General features: G+C 28.5%; 1 protein-coding gene across 1 annotated transcript; it reads left to right on the top strand.

Moving 5' to 3' along the window:
- Positions 1-252: 252 nt before the first annotated feature.
- LOC113389028 (cytoplasmic dynein 1 intermediate chain-like) lies at positions 253-22,072 on the top strand (the record flags this gene model as incomplete). Its single annotated transcript, XM_026626073.1, is given in 10 exon segments — positions 253-273; positions 11,752-11,955; positions 12,198-12,348; positions 14,035-14,292; positions 16,863-16,980; positions 17,076-17,307; positions 20,381-20,541; positions 20,631-20,771; positions 20,845-20,970; positions 21,459-22,072. Coding segments are annotated over 10 exon segments (1,520 nt in total), but the record flags the coding sequence as incomplete, so codon positions are not given.
- Between the last annotated feature and the right edge of the window lie 531 nt (positions 22,073-22,603).

The raw sequence follows: 22,603 nt of genomic DNA, 5'->3' as shown, positions 1-22,603 counted from the left end.
AAATATTTACATTTGTATTAAAAATAACGAGGAAATAATATGAAAAAAGTTTGCATGATTTTATAAATAAATTTTTGCATGTAGAATTTTCTACTTCAAGAATATTAATTCACTGTATATTTCTCATCTATATGAATATATATATATATATATATATATATATATATATATACATATATATATTAAATGTATATATACAAAATTTATTTCCTATGTACTAAGACATTTTTTCGTTTTTTTCGCTTTTTGCAGCTCACGCAACCGATTACTACGGTAAGTCATTATTTCACTTGATAATTATTAATTTTATTAATAATTTTTCAAAATAAATAAAAAAACTTTAATGAAAATAACCTAATTTTCAAAATTTAATATACTAATATTTAGTTCAAAATAAAACGTGTTCTTTTGCTTATTAATTGGAATATTCAGGCGTTTTCTAACAAATCTTATATATTTAAATTATTTTAAGACTTGTTTGTTTATTTAATTTTGGGGGGTAAATTTTAAATTGTGGGCTAAAATTTAATTTTAATAATACAATTTTGGAAACGCTTGATCATCAATTTAATTAAAACTAATTCATTCTTAATATTTGTTTAACAATTTGAATTAACAACGCCCGCACTAATTATCATTTTATTAATTTTAACTCTAATTTCTAACATTTTTTATTTAATAGTTAAATTAAATTATTTATTTATACTTCTCTCCGCCCAATTATGAATATTATTAGTTTTAAGTTTAATATTATAAATCAAGATTTGGTTGCCATTATCATTTTTTTTTCGATTTAATTTCATATTTGTCATAACATTCATATAGTTTTAGTTAACATATTATTTATATATAAGTTTATATATAAATTTTGGTAATCGGGGCTCTTTTTACTGTAAATACACAAAACTGTGCTTTTTGGGCGATTTTTTTTATTGGTTTTTATAAAAATAATAAGTTTTGTATATAGCATTATAATTCAGTGCTTTTTTATAAAAAATATTTATCTATATATTTATATAGTTATAAATATCTTTACATATATAAATGAATTAAATTAATATAATATATAATATTTTTTTAAAAAACGTATGTGAAAAAAAAAACTTAACGTTTTTAGTTCGAAGAAAAATTGCAAAAACCGTTTTGAATTAAAGAAAATAATACTAATTCAATACTTTAATTTCATTCAAGTTTTTAATTCAATTTACAACTTTGATAATATTTTATTATTATTATGAATTTAATTTTATTATAATATTTAATTAAATCTGTTTTTTTTTGTTTTGTATTAAAGAAAATAATACTAATGTTTTTAATTCAATTTACAACGGTATTATTTAATTATTATTTTGAATTTAATTATATAATATTTAATTAAATCTGTGTTATTTTTTGCACTGAATTGTATTTCCAAAAACTTTCATTACAAATTGGGCATTTTTCTTGTTCCTAAGCAGCTTTTATATATTTTACATATTATATATTTATTTTTCCTTAATTTTGGATTTTCGTCTCTGCTTTTGGGTTTATTTTTTTCGGACTTTTTGGGTTTTTGTGACTAAAAATACTAACGATTTTGATTTATATTGTTTTGAGGTCGTGTACATTTATTTATTTAAAAATTAAAGAGGAGATAGAAGATACAGATTTTTTTGTTTGAATGGAAATCGACATTTTTTTGAGACTTTATCTAGTTGATAAAAAAAAGTTTTGTACATAAATTATTATCTTACAACATTTATATGCATAATAAGATTTAAAAAAAAAAAATTAACTGATTTGATCTTATAAAAATTAAAAAAAAATTAATTAAATGTTTAAATTTATATATTTGAAAAATAATTTTTTTTCAGATTTTTTTTTCAAATAAAAACTTAACCAAGTGTTTCCCAATTTAAATTTGTTTAAGAAAACGTAAGTCCTTGCATAAATTATTTCTTTTCTTAAAATAATATACAAGCTTTGTCCACTTTTTTCAAATGTTTTTCACCATTGGTCCTTTTTGGACCTCATCATAGAAAACACTGATTTAATCCCAAAAATATTTATACGAATTTAAAAACCAAGGACATTTTTCTTGTTTTTTTTCATGTATAAAAATTATTACAAATCTCGTATGAGATCCTATCTCATTGATAGACAAAGTTTTGTACATAATTTTTTATTATAAGACATTTGTATGATAAGATTTTCTAGCATTTTTTTAAATTTAAATTTTTTCAATTGCCTCACTTTGGGAAATACTTATTTATTCCTAAAAAAATCATGTCTAAATATTCAAATAAATATTCAAATTTATTTATTTAAATACAAAAAGGAGACTTTCACTTTACATAGATTTTATTGATAATAAAAATTCCGGACATAATTTTTTATTTTAAGACAATTATGTAATAAGATTTTCTATTTTAACTGATATGACCTTTAAACTGTTAAAAAAATCATGTCCAATTATTAAATTTTTAAATTTATTTATTTTAAAAAATAAAGAGGCTATTCACAAATTTCCAGACATTTCAGATTTTTTTTCAAATAAAAATTTAAACAAGTGTTTTCCAATTTAATTTTTTTAAGTTCTTGTACATACATTATTTTTTACCTTAAAAAACAAACAAACTTTTTCTAAATTTCTTTTTAAAAAGGATTTGTTTTTGTACCATTGACTTAAAACCAAAAATATCGACACGAATTTTAAAACTAAGGACATTTATCTTGTTTTTATTTTATAAAAATTAATAGAAAACCCGTATAGATTTATTTTTTGATATTATAAATTATACAGAGGCATTATTATGATCATTTCATATATTTGAAAAACAAATAAAGAGGCGAATCACAAATTTTCACAGATTTCAGATTTTTTTTAAAACAAATTTAATCAAGTATTTCCCAACGTTTTTAGGTACATAAATTATCTTTTCACCTTAAAATAATATACAAGCTTTTTCCTCTTTATTTCAAACAATTTTAGCCATTGGTTCTTTTTGGGCCTTACCTTGGAAAACACTGACTTTATACCAAAAATAGGACATATTTCTTGTTCTTCATGTATAAAAATTAATACAAATCTCGTTTAGATTTATTTTTTGATAATATTACAAATTATACTGAGGCATGGGGATCATTTCGTTTGTTTATAACTTTTTCTCCATATGTATAAAACAAGCCTCCGCAAATCGTCGTTTAAACAAATTTATTTAGAATTATTTTAGAATTTATTTACATGATATTTAACTATCAAATGTGTTATTACTAGTGTTTAATTATTATTATAATTTTTTTTATGAATTATCAAAATGTTGTTAATTAATCTCCTCTTTAGTTTTTGTTGATCGGGTTTGTTTAAGTTCTCGACGTTCATAATAATTTTTAATGAAAATTTGTTAAGGGATCATCTGTGTGTCTTTATTTATTCATTTATTTGTTTATCTGTTAATTTGTTTATTTTTGTTGCGGGTTTTTTAATAACAAAAATAATTTTAATATTAAGAGAGGACAAAAGCACACTATGAGGAACGTCTTCCGTTGACTCAATTAATTTGTTCCGGTTTAACAGTGACGAACTAGGAAAAAATAAATTATATATATATATATATATATATATATATATATGTATATATGTATGTATATATTAGGTTTGTCCTTAATATGGACATTTTCGAATTTCTTTGCTCCCAAGGGCTCAAATGCTTCTAAAATGACAAAAAAAATTCTCTGAAAGTTTTAGCTCTTAATATTAACATTTATAAGTTCAAAATAAAATACAATAATTAATCAATATATATTTTGTACGTTTTAGCAACAAATATGTGTCATCAAACTTCACAACATTTTTATTATATACAATTTTAATAATAATGATGTAGACATCATAATTTTATTAAAAATCTTTTGATTTTATAGTTTTTCTTTACTTTTTTTACATACAAGAATACTTTTTTATTTTGTTATTTTTCTCGTCATGAAATAAAATTCTTTTATAAATAAATTAAACAAGAAATGTTTGAATCCTTTTTTTCCCCATTTGTTTTGTAAGTATTGCATCAATATTTCCCAAACGATGACACAAATGTAGTATCAAAACGTGCAAAAAATATGTTTTATTATTTATAGTATTTTATTTTGGACTTATCGGCTGGTAACATTTTCAAAAATTAAAAATTAAATATAAAAATAAAACATTTTGAGCCATTTTGGGATAATTTGGGAAGAAACTCGAAAATTTTTTATACATGATTATTTCTAGTATATCGTATGATTTTTTTTGTTCTCGATTGTTTTATTTTTTTAAACATTTTAAAAAGATTAGTATACGTTTTTAATTTCGATGTTTAATTATCCGATTTTCTAGATAGTTCTGTGTCATTTTTTTGATTCGAGAGAATTTTAAAGAAATCCATAAAATTTTTTAGAAAATCAGAGAAAATTTAAAGGAAATCAACAGAACATTCTCTGTTTTTCACAGTTTTCATTATCAATAAACAAGCATAAGATAGCGTTACCATATATATGTATAATAGGGTGGTCCTTATTATGGACATTTTCGAATTTCCTTGCTCCCAAGCGCATGGAAAAAATTTTGAAAATTAAAAAAAAAAATTTTAGGTATAACTTAGCGACAAATGAATTAAAAGTGATAATTCTTATCATTGAAAATTCGACGTTCTGCAAAATTTTTTCATGCTATTTCCATACAAAATTTTGATTGAATTGCGCACTATCTGAAAGACAATATTAAGAGCTAAAACTTTGAGAGAATTGTTTTTTATCTATTTGGAACCATTTGAGCCCTTGGGAGCAAGGAAATTCGAAAATGTCCATATTAAGGACCACCCTAATGTATAACTAGACCTTTGAAAAATTGAAAATGTGTTTATTATTAAAACTTTCTACTTCGTCACTGTTAACTCTTTTTCATATCGTAGGGACCAAAAAAAAAATTCTTCCACTTAACACTTTTGTGTAAATACACATACGGAATGCAAAATTGTTAACACATTTGTAACTGTTTCTCTCAATCAATCAACTAATTAATTATTTATTCATAGATAGCACTTTTATGATAGATACTTATCGATTGTTTTCCATTTTCTTTCTAATTTCAAGATGAATACAATCTAAACCCGGGTTTAGAATGGGAAGACGAGTTCACAGGTAGGTGTGCTAATAATGCTTTCTATTTTTTCTCTATGTAAAAAATTTAAAAATCTATCTAATCGTTCTTTTCTCCTGACGTATCGTAATTAGAACACTTTTTACACATCACTATTTAGTAGTCACTAATATTAACTTTAGCAGTAGTGGTTCACATTGATTTTTAGGTGCTTTTTTCATTAATTTAATCATTAGACTTGGTTTGGTAATTAATTTATAAAAATTGTGTTGGAAAACGCATCCGAATTATATATCATAATATATAGAGGTTATAATTTTTTATTCATTTTAATGTTCGAAAGATATTGGTCGGGAATCGTGCTGATGAGTTCTTGGTAGAGATCGGTCGGGCCGTTTTCTTGTAATAAAGTGTTGATTTTTTTTTAATTTTTTTGACGGTAGATACCATAGTCTTCTAGATCATACTAAAATATTACGGCTCCACGACAACTCGTTTAACTTTAAAAATTCATCAAAGTTTGCAAAAATTGGTATAGTTTTTTTGGCATTTGTCAAAATTAGACCTTTCATCGACGTTTGCTCAAAAACGTCTGAACCGATTTCAGAAATTTAAAAGCCATTCGATGTATCTCAAGGGCACTATAGTTTGTCATTTTTGTGAGACAATCTGCTGAGCCGTTTCTTTATAATTTGGAAAAAAAGTGTTAAACTTTTCGTGCACATTTAAGCTCATACTATCGAATTGATTTAAAAAATCAAAAACTGTTCGAAAGATATTTGTTAGGAATGATACTGATTAGTTTTAGGTGAAAATCTACCGAGGCGTTTTCTTTAAAAAAATTAAGTCGATTTTTATGAAACTTTTCTTGATGATATATATCATGGTCTTATACAACTGATTGAAATATTACGGCCTTACGACAAGTAGTTTAATTTTAAAAATTCATCAAAATTTGAGATAATGAGTAGTTTTATTAACGTTTGTTAAAATTAAAATTAGACGATTTACTTGGTATAACAATAGAGTATTCGGTCTTAATGAACATACTAAACCATTAAAGTCCTACGGAAACTAATTCAATTATAAAAATTGATTTTTGAAAATTTGCTCTCAGAAAATACTCAGAGTTAACATGTTCGCTTTCAATTATGTGTAATAAATCCACTCGTAATACTTTTAATCACTCACAATTTTTTTTTATTGATTATTAATCGACTTATTACACATATCGGGAAGTTCATGTAACTTGCCTCAAGGCAAAATACCAATACCAACTAGTTTTTATTTGGATATAAAAAATTCATTAAAATATTTAATTTTTTTATATGTAAAAAAATGACTGAAAAAAGGCCGTTTTTTGCCTGAGAAAACCCATGTAAACCCTTAAAGGGAATTCAATTTCTTAGACGTACAGCAGATTTATATATATATATATATATATATATATATATATATATATAGCACACAAAAAGAGTTTAAACGTTCATTAATTATAATTATTTAATAAATGACATTATTAATATTGTTAAAATGCGTAATATTTGTATTGTTCAAATGCGTTTTTCAATAAGTTTCGTATTTAATTTGCATGTCTAACATAATACTAATTTCTGTGTTTTTTTGATAAATTTAATCCTTAATTTTGTTACCACTGAGACACCAAAAATCATCATTGTACTTTAATTATAATTTGTTAAAAAAAAGGGCAATTGGTGAAAAATTAAGGATGTAAAATTATAAAAAATTAAATTTTATATTATGAGTCAAAGTTATTTTGACCAATTGAATTTTTTTACAACTTGTGCTCCTAAAATTTAGCATCATGCTAAAAAATAAAAGTGCAAAACTTAGCACAAAAAAGTGCAAGTTGTAAGAAATTAAGGATTATTTGGATCAAGTAATTTTCATGTTTGTTCAAACCATTTTTTGACCAGTTTTATCCTTAGTTTTGTTACTATTTTGCTTATTAAGTGGTAGAAAATTAAGGATGATTTTTATGCATGCGTTTAATTTTATCATCATTTTTAAAAATAAGAACTAACATTTTGCAAAATTTGCTAGTTTTTACATTTACAATATTATACAATTACTTTTTTGAAATCATTTCATCATATTTTTTATCACATACTAAAAATATCTACAAACTACATATATATTTAAAAAAAAATCAATTTCCTAAATCGATTGGGTGGAGAGATTTTTATGCGTAAAATTGCGCATACGTTTGCTACGTTTTTTTGAAATTGTGAATAACTGCATGATATTTTTAGATCAAGATTTTTATATTGTTACATAATCGTACATTTTTTTGAATATTTATCTACTTAGCTGTGTGCTATGTGTTGTAGTGCGATACTGCTATATGAATAATAATAATAATATGAATAATATTAATTCGAGCCCTACTGCTTCTTGATAATTCTGCACATAATCAAGCTTTGAATAAATAATAGCATGAATCCTGATTTTGTTATTTGTCTTTTTGCCATTATCAATAATAGTCCTGAGTTTCTGGACCAGAAAACTTGCAAAAGGTTATAGTTACGAAAATTTGTTGTCTTCCAATTTGGAAGACCTACTTATCCCTAGAAATAGGAAGCAGTAAATACCATTCCTTGTTTATAGAATTTTGCTATATTTGTTCCTGAAATTTTTTATACTGCTCTTGAAATTTCACTGTCAATCTTTTGATAATTCTGCACAAGGTTAAATAAAGTCTCCTATTTTGTTGCAAATAAGTAACTGCATGATCAAATTTGCTCCTCTATGTAAATCCTGGTTTTCTCTTCTGGTTGTATTTTGGATAGCAATCCTGGTGTACTTTGTCTCTTTTGCAATAACAACTATTTGTTACTGGAGGCAAAAAAACACTTGTTACTAGATACCATTTCACTCTCAACCTCTTGAAAATTCTGCACAAGATTAAATAAAGTCTTCTATCGTTGCAAATAAGTAACTGCATGATCAAATTTGCTCCTCTATGTAAATCCTGGTTTTCTCTTCTGGTTGTATTTTGGATAGCAATCCTGGTGTACTTTGTCTCTTTGGCCATAACAATTTGCTACTCTTGGTTTTTCTAAATTTACCCTCTAGACATTTGCCAGAACGTGCAGAAAACGAGATCCTTACCAACCCTTTTTTTTAGCTTTTCTTAGCAAAGGAAATTGATTCTTCATCAGTTTGTTCAAGTCAGTACAGATTTTGGCTTGTGTTCTATTTTATGACTTCCTTTTTGACAAAACATTATTTTCCTATGACACCATATATTGTTTTTAGATATGGTTTTGTATAATTCTGAAATTTGATATCACCTGGCTGCATTTGCAATTTTGCAGCCACATCAATATCTTTTCCTAGTTCCAATATTTATTCCGTTCAATACCAGAATACTTCCAAAAATATTTAACCACTTTATGATTCAGATTTCAGATCTTTTGTCTGATTGTCTTTTTTGTTTCATATAGCAGTATCGTATTTAGCATCATACCTAGTTTTTTTTTACCAGTTTGCATCTTTATGTATAATTAGATTACGACTTTGGCAAATTGCACATTGCATTTTTGCCAAATTTTGCATTTTGTATATATACCCATTTGCCATATTTGCTCGCTCCATCATTGCATCAGATTCCTGAAGCAAATGCAATTTAGGGATAGATTTATAAATATCCGATTAGTTCTGCCAAAGTTTCCATTTTGGCACAAGCGAACTTAACTTGCATTTGCTTAATTTATCCTGAAAAAAGTGATCAAGGGAACTACATTTTGGAGAAGTTACCAAGCATGAGTAAACTGGGAAAAAGATTAAGGGGGTATTCTAGTGTAGAAATTCAAAAAAATCGATTTTTTATTTCATATTTTCAAAGTTCAACTATCTAAGAATATGGGTACGAGAAGGTTTTTGAAAATTTGAATTATTTTCGGAGATATAGGCATATTACTGACTCGGTCTCCATACTGGTTTGGCTTCACGCAAAACTTTAAATGCTTTTTTCTCAGAACAGACTTTTCAATACTGTTGACACGATTTCTCGAGTTTTAATCGATCGATTCACTTGAAATGTTTAGAAAGTCTTACTTATAGACCTATCTATAGCCCGAACTAGGATTATCTCCAAATTCCAATATTTACTATTTTTAAAAAATTCGAGAAACTCAAAAAAACAGTAAAAAAACACTTTTTTTTTCAAACAGTCGCCAATTTGTAAAAAAATAATTTTTTGTACTCATCGCTAGTTCGGACGATTGCGACATCATTATAGATTAATAATCTTTTTATTTTTTGCATTTTCGATGGCTAGGAGGACTGAAATCATGTCAAGACTGTTGCCAATTTTTTGAGACCACTCACTTCATCAGCTGCCAGTTTTTACAATTTTCAACTTTTTTATTTTTTAACTTCCCGCAGGGCCGAAAATCGAAATTGAAAATTTTTACATTTCTCTGAACGTTTTGGCATACCTCAGAAAAAATGGATGTGTGTGTGTGTATGTATGTATGGATACAAATTTCCAGTCACGTTTTCGGGCGCACGGATCAACCGATTTGAATGGTTCAAAAAACATTCGATTCCTATTGATAGGGAAGAGAGCTGATTAGTGTTTGGCGAAGGCAGGTCAAGCCGTTTCGGAGATACGGAGCAAAGAGTGCAGAAAATAGAAATCGACTTTTTGATTTTGACATTCCGATTTGAATGATCTAAAAACCATTCAATTAGTAATGATTGGGAGAAGTGTCTATTAGTTTTTGGCAGAGGCAGGCCCAGCCATTTCGAAGATACGGAGCTAAATATGTAAAAAATGGCAGTTTTTGAGAGAACTAAGCGTCCGATTTAAATGATTCAAAGTACTATCTGCTTGTCTTAACAAAATAATTGATTTTGGATTTTTTTTTTAGTTTTTTTTGTATATCGGAAATAATTCAGATTTTATTTTTATTCTGACTAAAGTTCTAATATAACTTAAACAAATAATTTTAAATTTGCAATTCAGTTTATTTACAATGTTACAATATTAATAATAATCTATTTGAAAACATTTAGTATTCCTCGAACATTTCGTTACGGTACGGGAAGTTCCTGCAATTTGCCTTAAGGCACGATGCCATACACCCCACTAGTTAATTTTTGTTTTGTATTTTAATTATATTAAAAACAAGTGGTAAAAAATGGATAGTAAAAAACATTCATTGGTTTCTATTAAGACACTTTAAAAATGACCTAAAATTTATCGCTCTACACTAGAATACCCCCTTAACTTTGATAATTCTCGGATAAAACCAAAACCCGGATAGTCATTCAATATCTCATTGGTACATCTCCAAGTTCTGATCTTGCCTTTGATGGATCTATTACCATCTATTATCATCTATTACTGTTTCCCTTGATCACTTACAAATCCCCTAATCATCATCATCATCGTCATATGTGCCCATAATTATGAAAGTGGTCTAAGTCATTTCTTGTTTCGAGATATTTAATGATGTGCGATTTTTACATTATGCGACATTTTAATTTTTAATTTTATTAGTTTTAATTAATGGAAATTTATTATGAATATGAAATTTTGTGTGAATTTCATACGATAATATTGTTTTTAATGGTCGAATTGACTTAGACCATTTTCAAAATTAACTGAATGTCCTATAAATGACTTAAAGCAATAAAAAAAACTTTGATTTTTATTTGAAACAATAATTTTATTGAATAATTCGTGAGCTTTAATTAATTATTTTTAAACGGTAATCCATTTTTATCATTATTTCGAGTATTTAAGATTCTTAAAATGTTCCTGAAAAACTGGAGGTATGTACGGTAGTAAACTCATAATATCTTTATGTTTTTCTTCCGATACTGGTCTAATGCTGGTGTATAATGGAAGTAATTTAATATTTCCGTATATTTTTGGTCTTTCTCTTTTAGGTGAAAGATCCAAAACGTTAAATATAGAATCATCTAAAGAAGTTTTATAAAACATAAAAAACTTTATAAGGTTCATTTTTCAAGAATCTCATCCATTGAACTTGTAGCCAAAAGACAGATTCGCCCGTGGTATTTTTTACTATTCTTGTTATTGTATCTTCTACAATGATTTCGTTGAAATAAAATCCGGCTGCGACATTCGCTTTATCGAAAATGTATTGCTTTTTCTGCACTTTTCTATCAATTCATAATAATGCTCAGAGTTGTATAAGTAATTTGCTTTTTTTATTTTCATTTCTATCAACCCAAAATCACGATCATTCGGTGGAAAGGAATGACCTGATACCAAAAATTTTGACTTAGACCACTTTCATAATTAGGGGCACATATATGTTGTCGGCCCGCCTTATTCACCGTTCAGTACTTACTTTCGACGATCGCGAACGTTTTCAAGTTTTCATTTTGGCACAATTGAATTTAACTTGCATTTGCTTCATTCATCCTGACATTCGTCCTGAAAAAAGTGATCAAGGGAACTAAATTTTGGAGAAGTTACCAAGCATGAGTAAAATGAGAAAAATTGATAATTCTTGGAGCAAGTTCTGATCTCGCCTTACCATCTATTACTGTTTCCCTTGATCACTTACCCCTTACAAATCCCTCACCATCATCATCATCATCGTATACGTTGTCGGCCCGCCTTATTCACCGTTCAGTACTTACTTTCGACGATCCCGAACGCTCTCTCGGCCAAGGCGAGGACGAAGACGGCAACTCTTTACCGCACATCATGCATCACAGCAAATTGCCGCCCGGAATTCTGCCGCACGGGCTGCCCCTAGTGCAAGAAGTGGCGCCGGCGCTCACGCCCGGTGAACAGAGGGAAAGGAAGGAGCAGGAGCAGCAGATGCAGAAAGAAAGTAAGTGGTAATATTTCATTATATCTACATTAATGTGCATTTGTTACAAATATCTATTTACAATTTTCAAATTTTGTATAATAAACATAAGGGCAAATTCTTGCGTTACCATGACAACGCTATGTTCTGGTCTATTCTACCGGACAATGGGCCCCTTAGTGTAGAAAGACGTTTAAAGCCTTAAATAGTAATAGTAGTAATGGAATTATGGAGTTGGTTGTAATGGTTGTTCTTGGTTTTAGTTCGGGAGTTGAGCGAGGATCAAAAGCAGATGATCATATTGTCCGAGGGCTTCCAAAGGTTTATGAATAGGGCTGGCAGACTCGTTGAGAGGGCTTTGAGTGAATCTATGGATATTTACACGGATTACACAGGAGGAGCTGATAATAACATGTAAGCACTCAAAATTTATATAATTTCAACAATTTTCTCAATTTGTTTAGGCGCGATTAGTGTGTAAATCCGTACAAGAGCAACGGAAATGCGTTACGGCAGATAAGAGTCGATAAGATAAGAGTCGAGTGCCATTGATTCGTCATTCGCTCTCGATGATATCATTTCCATACGGGTCGATTGTGATTAGTCGTCGTGTCGAGTAAATAGAGATCTGTCGTTGTATGCATCAGTGGCATTAACGTTGTATGCGTACCGATATCAACAAAGAAATCGGCATAAATAAATAAACATTTTAAAGTTACATCGTAATACAAATCTTGATTCAATAAAAAAATGTCTGAATCAGAAGAATATTACCCTCTTCCTTTAAATTAATAAAACATATTAAACATTTGTGCCATGTAATAAACGTAAGTTTATTGATTAGAAATTATTTCTATATTATTCGTAAATATGAAGGGACTCTACTGATGACCAAACTAAAAATGAAAAAAGGTGGGGGACTCTACTGACGAGCAAAATGAAAATAAAATTCAAGGAGACTCTACTGATGTTTAAATTAAAGTTAAAGGTAAAAAGGACTATACTGACGAGCATACTGAAAGGGACTCTACACTAAAAATAAAATTAAAAAGGGACTCTACTGACGAGCAAAACTAAATTTTTTTTTTGGTTTATTGTTTATTGCAAACTATACACAAAACTCAAAATAAAAGAAAAATAAACTCTACTGATAATTAAATTAAAAATAGAAGAAAATAAGACTCTCCTGACGAGCAAACTAAAAATTAAAGAAAAAGGGACTCTACTGACGACCAAATAGAAATAAAATTCAAAGAGACTACTGATGATTAAATTAAAAATTAAAGGGAAAAAAGGACTCTACTGACGAGCAAAATTGAAAATGAAAAAAAGGGACTCTACTGACGAGCAAAATAAAAATAAAATTCAAAGATACTCTACTGATGATTAAATTAAAAATTAAAGAAAAATGGACTCTACTGACGAGCATACTAAAAATAAAATTTAAAAGGAACTCTACTGACGAGCAAAACTAAAAATAAAATCAAAAATGGTCTTGTAGTTTCTATAAATCTTTGATGTTATTAAAATGAAAAATATTTTTAGCCAAGGCAGATATTAGAGCTGCTCAAAGAATGAGATTATATAGCCAGCGAAAAAGTAAAAAAAAAAATACAAGCAGTCAATTAATGTATGTTAATTTTAATTGCATGAAGTTCTTTAAACACGATTATTACATGATGAGTCAAGTCGCGAAAACAATATTTGTTTAGGCGTTATAGAATTTATATTATAGAATTTATTAATCAGCAATTACTTTATTTCTCTAATGAAGGTTCAAGTCCTAGATGCTAATTACAATGACAAACCGATCATGTCGTATTTGAAGTATGACTTCAATTACATTATTGGTTTTAAATATTATACATATTTTTAATGCTATTATAAATATATAATTTATAATTTATCATTATATAAATGTGTATAATGGTCGACACTAATAAATGTGTGCATCACGAGTGTTACCATCATATTACTAATAAACATTATTTAAAATTGTTATATGATGTATTTATTTTTACTTAAATACCATCTTGTACAGTAGCAAATAAGTTTTACTTCAATCGCGCGTGAACCTTACGTGTACTCTTTTTTTTTTAGGGATGACAAAACGAACACAGCTCGTCTATCCCTTAATCGTTGGTTCTTCGACGAGCGCTGGACAAAAGGCCGGTGCGTGACTTCTCTAGATTGGTCATCACATTACCCAGAGTTACTGCTGGCCAGTTATCACGGTAACGAGGATGCCCCCAACGATCCTGAAGGCGTCTGCGTTGTCTGGAACACTAAATTCAAGAAGACGACTCCTGAGGACGTGTATTTTTGTCAGAGTGCTGTCATGAGTGCCACTTTTGCCAAGTAAGTAGTCTAGTAAATATTTACTTGGTTTGCATAGACATAACCCGATAGATGTTGTCCTGTACCCATGTCTACAATTTTTTAATATAATATACTAATATCTACCGTTTACCTAAAAATAATAATTATTGTTTTTTAAATTACTCTTTACGCCAAAATGCATATACATTTATAATATGAGCGATGTTAAATGCAGAACTGCTTTAAATAAAATGATGAGTCTCAATTACCACACTATATTGGAAATTGAGGTCTTTTAAACGGTATAACATAAACCATAACCATTACATAACACTGGTACTCATGTTGGATTAAATTAATTTAATTTTTATTATTTAAGATATCCAAAATTGCATCTTAAACTTCTCCTAATCGATATCGTGAGGGCCGAATTGTATGTATTCATCTTTACTTCCCATTTCTTGTACTAAAGTAAAATTTTTACGAATTTTAAAATATTGTGGAAAGATTAGTAAAAGATGCAAAGAAATATATAAAGAAAATTTAATTTCCGAATCTTGTGTTGGCGCCCCCTAAAACGTGCGCTCGTATTTTTCGCATGCATCGCATTAAAGGTAGTACCGGTCCTGATTAATACTTAATTTCATATTTTAAGTGATTTAATTTGTCATATCCTGTTCATATGTATATCATTCAATCTGCCATACATATACAGTATTTTATATTATTTTAATTTCTGGCACATCTCAGCTGCTTTTGGCAATAATAATGCTGACATTTCATTTTTCTTATTCATAATCATAAGTTTATTGTACATATACTAATATAAGGACTCCTTCGGAAATTAGAGTCTCTTTTTAGGAAATAAGTTTCCTAGTCAGTAATCGCTTTTGTTTTGAATATTATAAAAAAATCCTCTGAAATCAGTTTGCTCGTAAGTAGAGTCCCTTTCTGCTTTCAAATTTTTTTTTTCAGAAATCAGTTTGCTCGTAAGTAGAGTCCATTTCTGCTTTCAAATTAATTTTTTTGTTCAGAAAACATTTTTCTCGTCAGTAGAGTCTCTTTTTCCTTTTCAATTTATAAAAATGACGTAGAAAATCAGTTTGCTCGTAAGTAGAGTCCCTTTTTCCTTTTCAATTTATAAAAATGACGTAGAAAATCAGTTTGCTCGTAAGTAGAGTCCTTTTTTTTTTTTTTTAAATTAGTAAAAATGACGTAGAAAATCAGTTTGCTCGTTAGTAGAGTCCCTTTTTCCTTTTTAATTTATAAAAAATGACGTAGAAAATCAGTTTGCTCTTAAGTAGAGTCTCCTTTCCCTTGAAATTTATAAGAATATTTTCAGAAATCAGTTGCTCACCAGTAGAGTTCCTTTTTCATTTTGAAATTTATAAAAATCACCTCGAAAAATCAGTTTGCTCGTAAGTAGAGTCTCTTTTTCCTTTTCAATTTATAAAAATGACGTAGAAAATCAGTTTGCTCGTAAGTAGAGTCCCTTTTCCCTTGAAATTTATAAGAATATTTTCAGAAATCAGTTTGCTCACCAGTAGAGTTCCTTTTTCATTTTGAAATTTATTAGAATATTTTCAGAAATCAGTTTGCTCACCAGTAGAGTTCCTTTTTCATTTTGAAATTCATGAAAATGACGTAGAAAATCAGTTTGCTCGTAAGTAGAGTCCCTTTTTCCTTTTCAATTTATAAAAATGACCTCGAAAATCAGTTTGCTCGTAAGTAGAGTCCCCTTTCCCTTGAAATTTATAAGAATATTTTCAGAAATCAGTTTGCTCACCAGTATAGTTCCTTTTTCATTTTGAAATTTATAAAAATCACGTAGAAAATCAGTTTGCTCATCAGTAGAGTTCCTTTTTCATTTTGAAATTTATTAGAATATTTTCAGAAATCAGTTTGCTCACCAGTAGAGTTCCTTTTTCATTTTGAAATTTATAAAAATGACCTCGAAAATCAGTTTGCTCGTAAGTAGAGTCCCTTCTTGCTTTCAAAATAATTTTTTTTTCAGTTTGCTCGTCAGTAGAGTCCTTTTTTTAAATTTATAAGAATAGTAGACATTTCTTTTTACTTATTCATAATCATAAATTTATTATACATATTCTAATATTGTCTAGGTTCATAAGTAAATTGAAATTTTTGGCAGATGATAGTTTTCATTTGTTTTCAATGCAAACAATGACATGTCGTTTTTTGCAATTTTTTCCATTTATTTCTACAATATTGCACATATATCCCATTATAATCACATACATCCTAGAAAATTTCCTTAACAAACTTCAGAAAGATTTATCAAGATCCGAATAATCGTTCAGAATGAGTATACAGTGAGTGCTTGTAATTTAATATGAACTTTATATAATAGCAATAAAGCTCAAATTGATTCTACGTTTTAGTTAGATAACGTTTGTATGTGAAAAAGAAAAGGGCAGTTTTTAGGGTTTTCCCGGCAATTATTCGATTTTTTCTCGCCATAAGAACCGTCCTTGGACTTCAACGAACATTTAAAAAAAATAATTGGCCAAATCGGTTCAGACGTTGTTGAGTTATGCGCTTACCAACACATTTTGCGATTTATTTTTATATATAAGATTTGTTTTGCGCAGGTTTCATCCTAATTTGATCATGGGCGGCACGTACTCTGGACAAATTGTATTGTGGGACAACAGGGTTCAAAAGAGGACGCCCATACAACGGACGCCACTGTCAGCAACTGCACATACGGTAAACTACATATATATATATATATATATATATATATATATATATATATATATATAACACGTATATCTATATACATATTTTTTTTATTATTTTAGCATCCTATTTATTGTCTGGACGTCGTGGGCACCCAAAACGCAAACAATCTGATATCAGTATCGAGCGATGGAAGGATGTGCAGTTGGTCGTTGGACATGCTGTCGTCTCCTCAAGATACTCAAGATTTGCAGCAGAAACAAAATAAAGCAGTAGCTGCTACTTGTATGACATTCCCTGTTGGAGAAGTTAATAATTTTATTGTTGGAAGCGAGGAAGGCACTGTGTACTCAGGTAAAGGAAATAGACCTATACCAGTTTAAGGGGCACAACTAGTGTAACCGCCTAAAAAAGGTGGTTTTTGGGAATTTATATTAAAAAAACTACTTTATCAATCATTTCAAAATTTTAGGAATATATTTATACATGTTTTAAGAATACATAGTAAAATTTTTGAAGAAAAAAATTAAATATTTTTTAAGTTATCGTCGATCTCCAACGGCGCGACAAAAAAAGGCCCTTTACTAATGCAGTGTTTACGGCCTTCTACGTGGATGAAATTTAAAAACAAAAAAATCTCATTAAACTAGATATTATTGTCTGTAAAATCACCTACGATGAAAAAAAAAACGAAAATTGACAAAATGGCGGCGTTTTTTTAAAAAAAGTCGAATTTTACCCAAAATTTTGGTCGTTTTTGGACTGCCAAATTCGATTTTTGATCCGATCAAAAAATCGATAGTTCATTTTACAAAGAACTATATATAGAACATGTAAAAAAAATCGATAGCAATCGGATCATTTGTTTTTGAGTAATCGCTGCAGCAAATTCGGAAAATGCTGTTTTGAGAAAAGCGCGTTTAAAGATAAAATGATAGTTATACTGTATACTATATATATACTCTTCAAATGGCTGTGACTCCAAAACTATTTAAAATTTTGGTATGTTATTTTTAAAGGTCGAAATATGGAGAAATTGAAAATTTGATTTTTTGAAAATTTCACACTAGTGCCCCTTAAGTATGATTTCATTTTGTTTTTATTGTGTCTATTTAATTTTACAAAACCATTAATTTTAATAAAAATGATTCCTTAATTAATAAATTCAAGATAAGGCACCAAAACATTCTTTGATACATACAACCTTTTATTTCACAAACACACATACACTTTAATTTTTCAAATTAAAAATGTAAAGTTTCTTCGTGATTTTGTAATAATATCTCACTTTTCCCACACTCAATATACTTTCATATTGCAAACATATTGAAAAATTAAGTTAAACTTGAGAAAAATTAAAGGGTACGGAACTCTATTGGTTTGTAAGGTCTTTAATTATGATTTTGGTAAAGTGCTCGTCGAGACCTTTCATTTGATACCCCACATGCATTTTTACCATATGACGTCATCAGAAGTGTTTTTGACCCACTGTACTGTATATAGTACGAATAGAGTCGCTCGTGCATTGATTTATTATATCTCTTATAACTTTTAAACTATTTATTTAATGTAAATGATGTATTCGACAAATTTGTTTAAAATTAAATAATTTATAATACTCTCTAATAAACTAATTCGCTGTCGTAAAACTTATCCAAGAAAATCTTTAAATTATTTGTGAATATAAGCAAAATGTTTAATATACGGAACCCTATTGGTTTTTAGTGTCTATAACTATGATATTCGTTAAAGGTTCGTCGAGACCTTTCATTTGATACCCCACATGCATTTTTTACCATAATAAAAATTCTTGACCCACTGTACTGTATATGGTTCGAAGCGACCTCGATAGTACGTCGACTCGACCTCTAAACTTTTGTAAATTTCAAACCATTTGCTTAATATGATTGACGTATTCGACAAATTTGTTTAAAATTAAATAATTTATAATACTCTCTAATAAACTAATTCGCTGTCGTAAAACTCAACTAAGAAAATCTTTAAATTATTTGTGAATATAAGGAAAATGTTTAATGTACGGAACCCTATCGGTTTTTAAGGTTTTTAAGTACGATATTCTTAAAATGCTTGTCGAGACCTTTCATTTGATACCCTACATGCATTTTTACCATATGACGTCATTAGAAGTGTTTTTGACCCACTGTACTGTAAATAGTACGAATAGTCTCGCTCGTGCATTGATTTATTATATCTCTTGCAACTTTTGAAATATTTATTTAATGTGAATGATGTATTCGACAAATTTATTTAAAATTAAATAATTTATAACACTCTCTAATAAACTAATTCACTGTCGTAAAACTCAACCAAGAAAATCTTTATATTATTTGTGAATATAAGGAAAATGTTTAATATACGGAACCCTATCGGTTTTTAGGGTTTTTAAGTACGATATTCTTAAAATGCTCGTCGAGACCTTTTATTTGATACCCCACATGCGTTTTTACCATATGAAAAATTCTTGACCCACTGTACTGTATATAGTACGAAGCAACTTCGATAGGACAACGACTCGACCTCTAAACTCTTGTAAATTTCAAACCATTCGCTTAATATGATTGATGTATTCGACAAATTTGTTTAAAATTAAATAATTTATAATACTCTCTAATAAACTAATTTACTGTCGTAAAACTCAACCAAGAAAATCTTTAAATTATTTGTGAATATAAGGAAAATGTTTAATATACGGAACCCTATCGGTTTTTAAGGTTTTTAAGTACGATATTCGTAAAGTGCTCGTCGAGACCTTTCATTTGATATCCCACATGCATTTTTACCACATGACGTCATCAGAAGTGTTTTTTGGCCCACTGTACTGTATATAGCACGAATAGACTCGCTTGTGCATTGATTTATTATATCTCTTGTAACTTTTAAACTATTTATTTAATGTGAACGATGTATTCGATAAATTTATTTAAAATTAAATAATTCATAATACTCTTTACTAAAACAACTCACTTCAGTTCAAAATAACTAACAAAATCGATAAGAAATATCGATAAAGTAATTGTAAATATAACATAATGTTTAATGTACGGAACCCTATTGGCTTTTAGTGTCTATGACTATGATATTTGTTAACTGTTAGTCGAGACCTTTCATTTGATACCCCACATGCATTTTTTACCATATGAAAAATTCTTGACCCACTGTACTGTATATAGTACGAAGGACCTTCGATAGGACATCGACTCGACCTCTAAACTTTTGTAAATTTCAAACCATTTGCTTAATATGATTGACGTATTCGACAAATTTGTTTAAAATTAAATAATTTATAATACTCCCTGAGTGTTTTACACTGTCGTAAAACTCAACCAAGAAAATCTTCATATTATTTGTGAATATAAGAAAATATGGAAGGGTTCTATCAGAAGTGTTTTATTGTTTTTTATTGTAGCTTGTCGACATGGTGACAAAGCTGGTATTGTGGAGTTCTACAATGGACATCAAGGACCAATTACTGGAATTGCTGCACACAGGGCACAAAACACACCTGATATGTCACATCTGTTCTTGACGTCTTCTATAGACTGGACCATCAAACTGTGGAGTCTCAAGGTAATAAAATTTAGTAATCCAACTTACTTGATTTGTATCCTGATGTCTAATTTCTGGTGCAAGGTATGTTAAAGTTTGTTTTATTCTAGGATAACAAGCCTTTGTACTCCTTTGAAGACAATGGTGATTACGTTTTGGATGTCAGCTGGTCTCCAATCCATCCTGCCTTGTTTGCATCAGTCGATGGATCTGGACGATTGGATTTGTGGAATCTCAACCAGGATACAGAGGTAAGGAAGACCTAGTATCTCTTCGTCAAATTATTATTGTAATTATTTATTTTATATTTATTTTTTCTTTTAGGTGCCGACTGCAACTATTGTAGTCGAAAATCAACCAGCTCTGAATCGTGTCTCCTGGACACCATCTGGTCTACACGTCACCGTTGGTGATGATAATGGAAAGATATGGGTTTATGATGTTGCGGAGGTAAATATGATAAATATCTTTATTTGATTTATTTAAAATTCTGTAAGTGGGTTGAGAAATACATGAAAGGCGGCTTTAAAAGTATGAGAGGTAGATCTACAATATAAGATCAAGATCTTTTTCAGACTTTCTTTCTTTTGAAACTTATTGAAATGATATGGGTTTTTTCAGTAAGATATTTGCTGAAAGAGATAAACTTCTGGTTTCCAATATAAACTCCACTTGTAATATTATACACTGTGTTTATTTCTTCTAATTAACAGACATAATCTCCACTTAAGATATCTAAGACTACTCTTAAGACATCATCACTTGGCCAGACTCTTGCCTAAGACATCACTAGCTTATACAAATAATTTTGACTCTATATATTATGTATTGGACGTGACAAATTCCCTTTCATTAACATTGAACAATAAATTTATATTTTTATTAAAAACACGTACAATTATGTTATTACAGAACATTATATTTCCTTTTTCCTCTAGCATCTGGCTCTTCCAAGGCACGATGAATGGAATCGCTTCTCTGCAACCTTGCAGGAACTGACAATAAACCAGCAGGAGGACGACCTGGACAAGTCGAAGAGTCTCTGAGAGCGGCATAAACAATTAGGGCTCCGGAACTCCTTCTACGACCTCTTAGAGATCTACTATAGAAGACCAGCGTTACACTAATAGTAGAGGTTAGATAGAGGGTAAAGTTATTATTTATATAAATTAGATTTATAACATTGTTTATATAATTTATTTGTACTATTAAATTATGTATATTTATTAATTAATTTTTTATATCTTGTTATATGTAAGTTGTTACTCAAACAGTATAAATTTTTGGTATTATTAATGAATTGAATTTTTATTGGGAGCCTCGATGGTCCAATTTTTTTGCTTGGGATGCTGTAGATAGTGATATAGCTTCGTTTTTGTTCTTTTTTGGGGATCGAAGAGGTTTACTGTAATGTTTTGTTTTGTGATAAAATATTTTTACATTTGAATTTGGAGTGAAGAGGTAAAATTGGGAGCCTTATTTGTTAAATACAATGGTTTTGTCGGAGAGCTGGTTGCAATGGAAATAGTTTTATGAAAAATATAATGGGATGTTGAGAAATTAAAATCAAAATGTATATATTTCTACAAATTTACATATATATTAGGTTGTCAAATATCTCCCTCCGCTTTTTTGCTCTTGTTTATAATACAAAAGGCGAAGGGAGATATTTGACAACCTTATATTTATTATATATATATATTTATATATATATATATATATTGTAGAGTTTCGAAGAAGAATCCAAAAAGTATTAAAAAACAAAAAAAGTGTTTTTAATAAACTATTTCTTTATTTATTTATTTATTTTCTGTCGACGTTTCGGAACTAGGTATGTTCCATCTTCAGGACATCTGTAGAGAAATATGATCTTGATAAGATTTAAGCAAACAATACGTTTAAGAAAAGAAAATGGATTTTAATTAATAAAATAGTTGAAAAAATAATGTACAGAAATATGATAATATGATCAAAATGAAACTGATAAAAATAAATGAGTGTATTATATAACAGGATATTAAAAATGATTTCTTAAACATATTGTTTGCTTAAATCTTATCAAAATCATGTTTCTTGACAGATG

The sequence above is a fragment of the Ctenocephalides felis genome, unplaced genomic scaffold, assembly GCF_003426905.1.
Source record: "Ctenocephalides felis isolate EL2017-DRISC unplaced genomic scaffold, ASM342690v1 CF-g0.4_SCAFFOLD_03573, whole genome shotgun sequence".
Classification (NCBI taxonomy): domain Eukaryota; kingdom Metazoa; phylum Arthropoda; class Insecta; order Siphonaptera; family Pulicidae; genus Ctenocephalides; species Ctenocephalides felis.
This window is presented reverse-complemented; position numbering and strand designations above follow the sequence as displayed.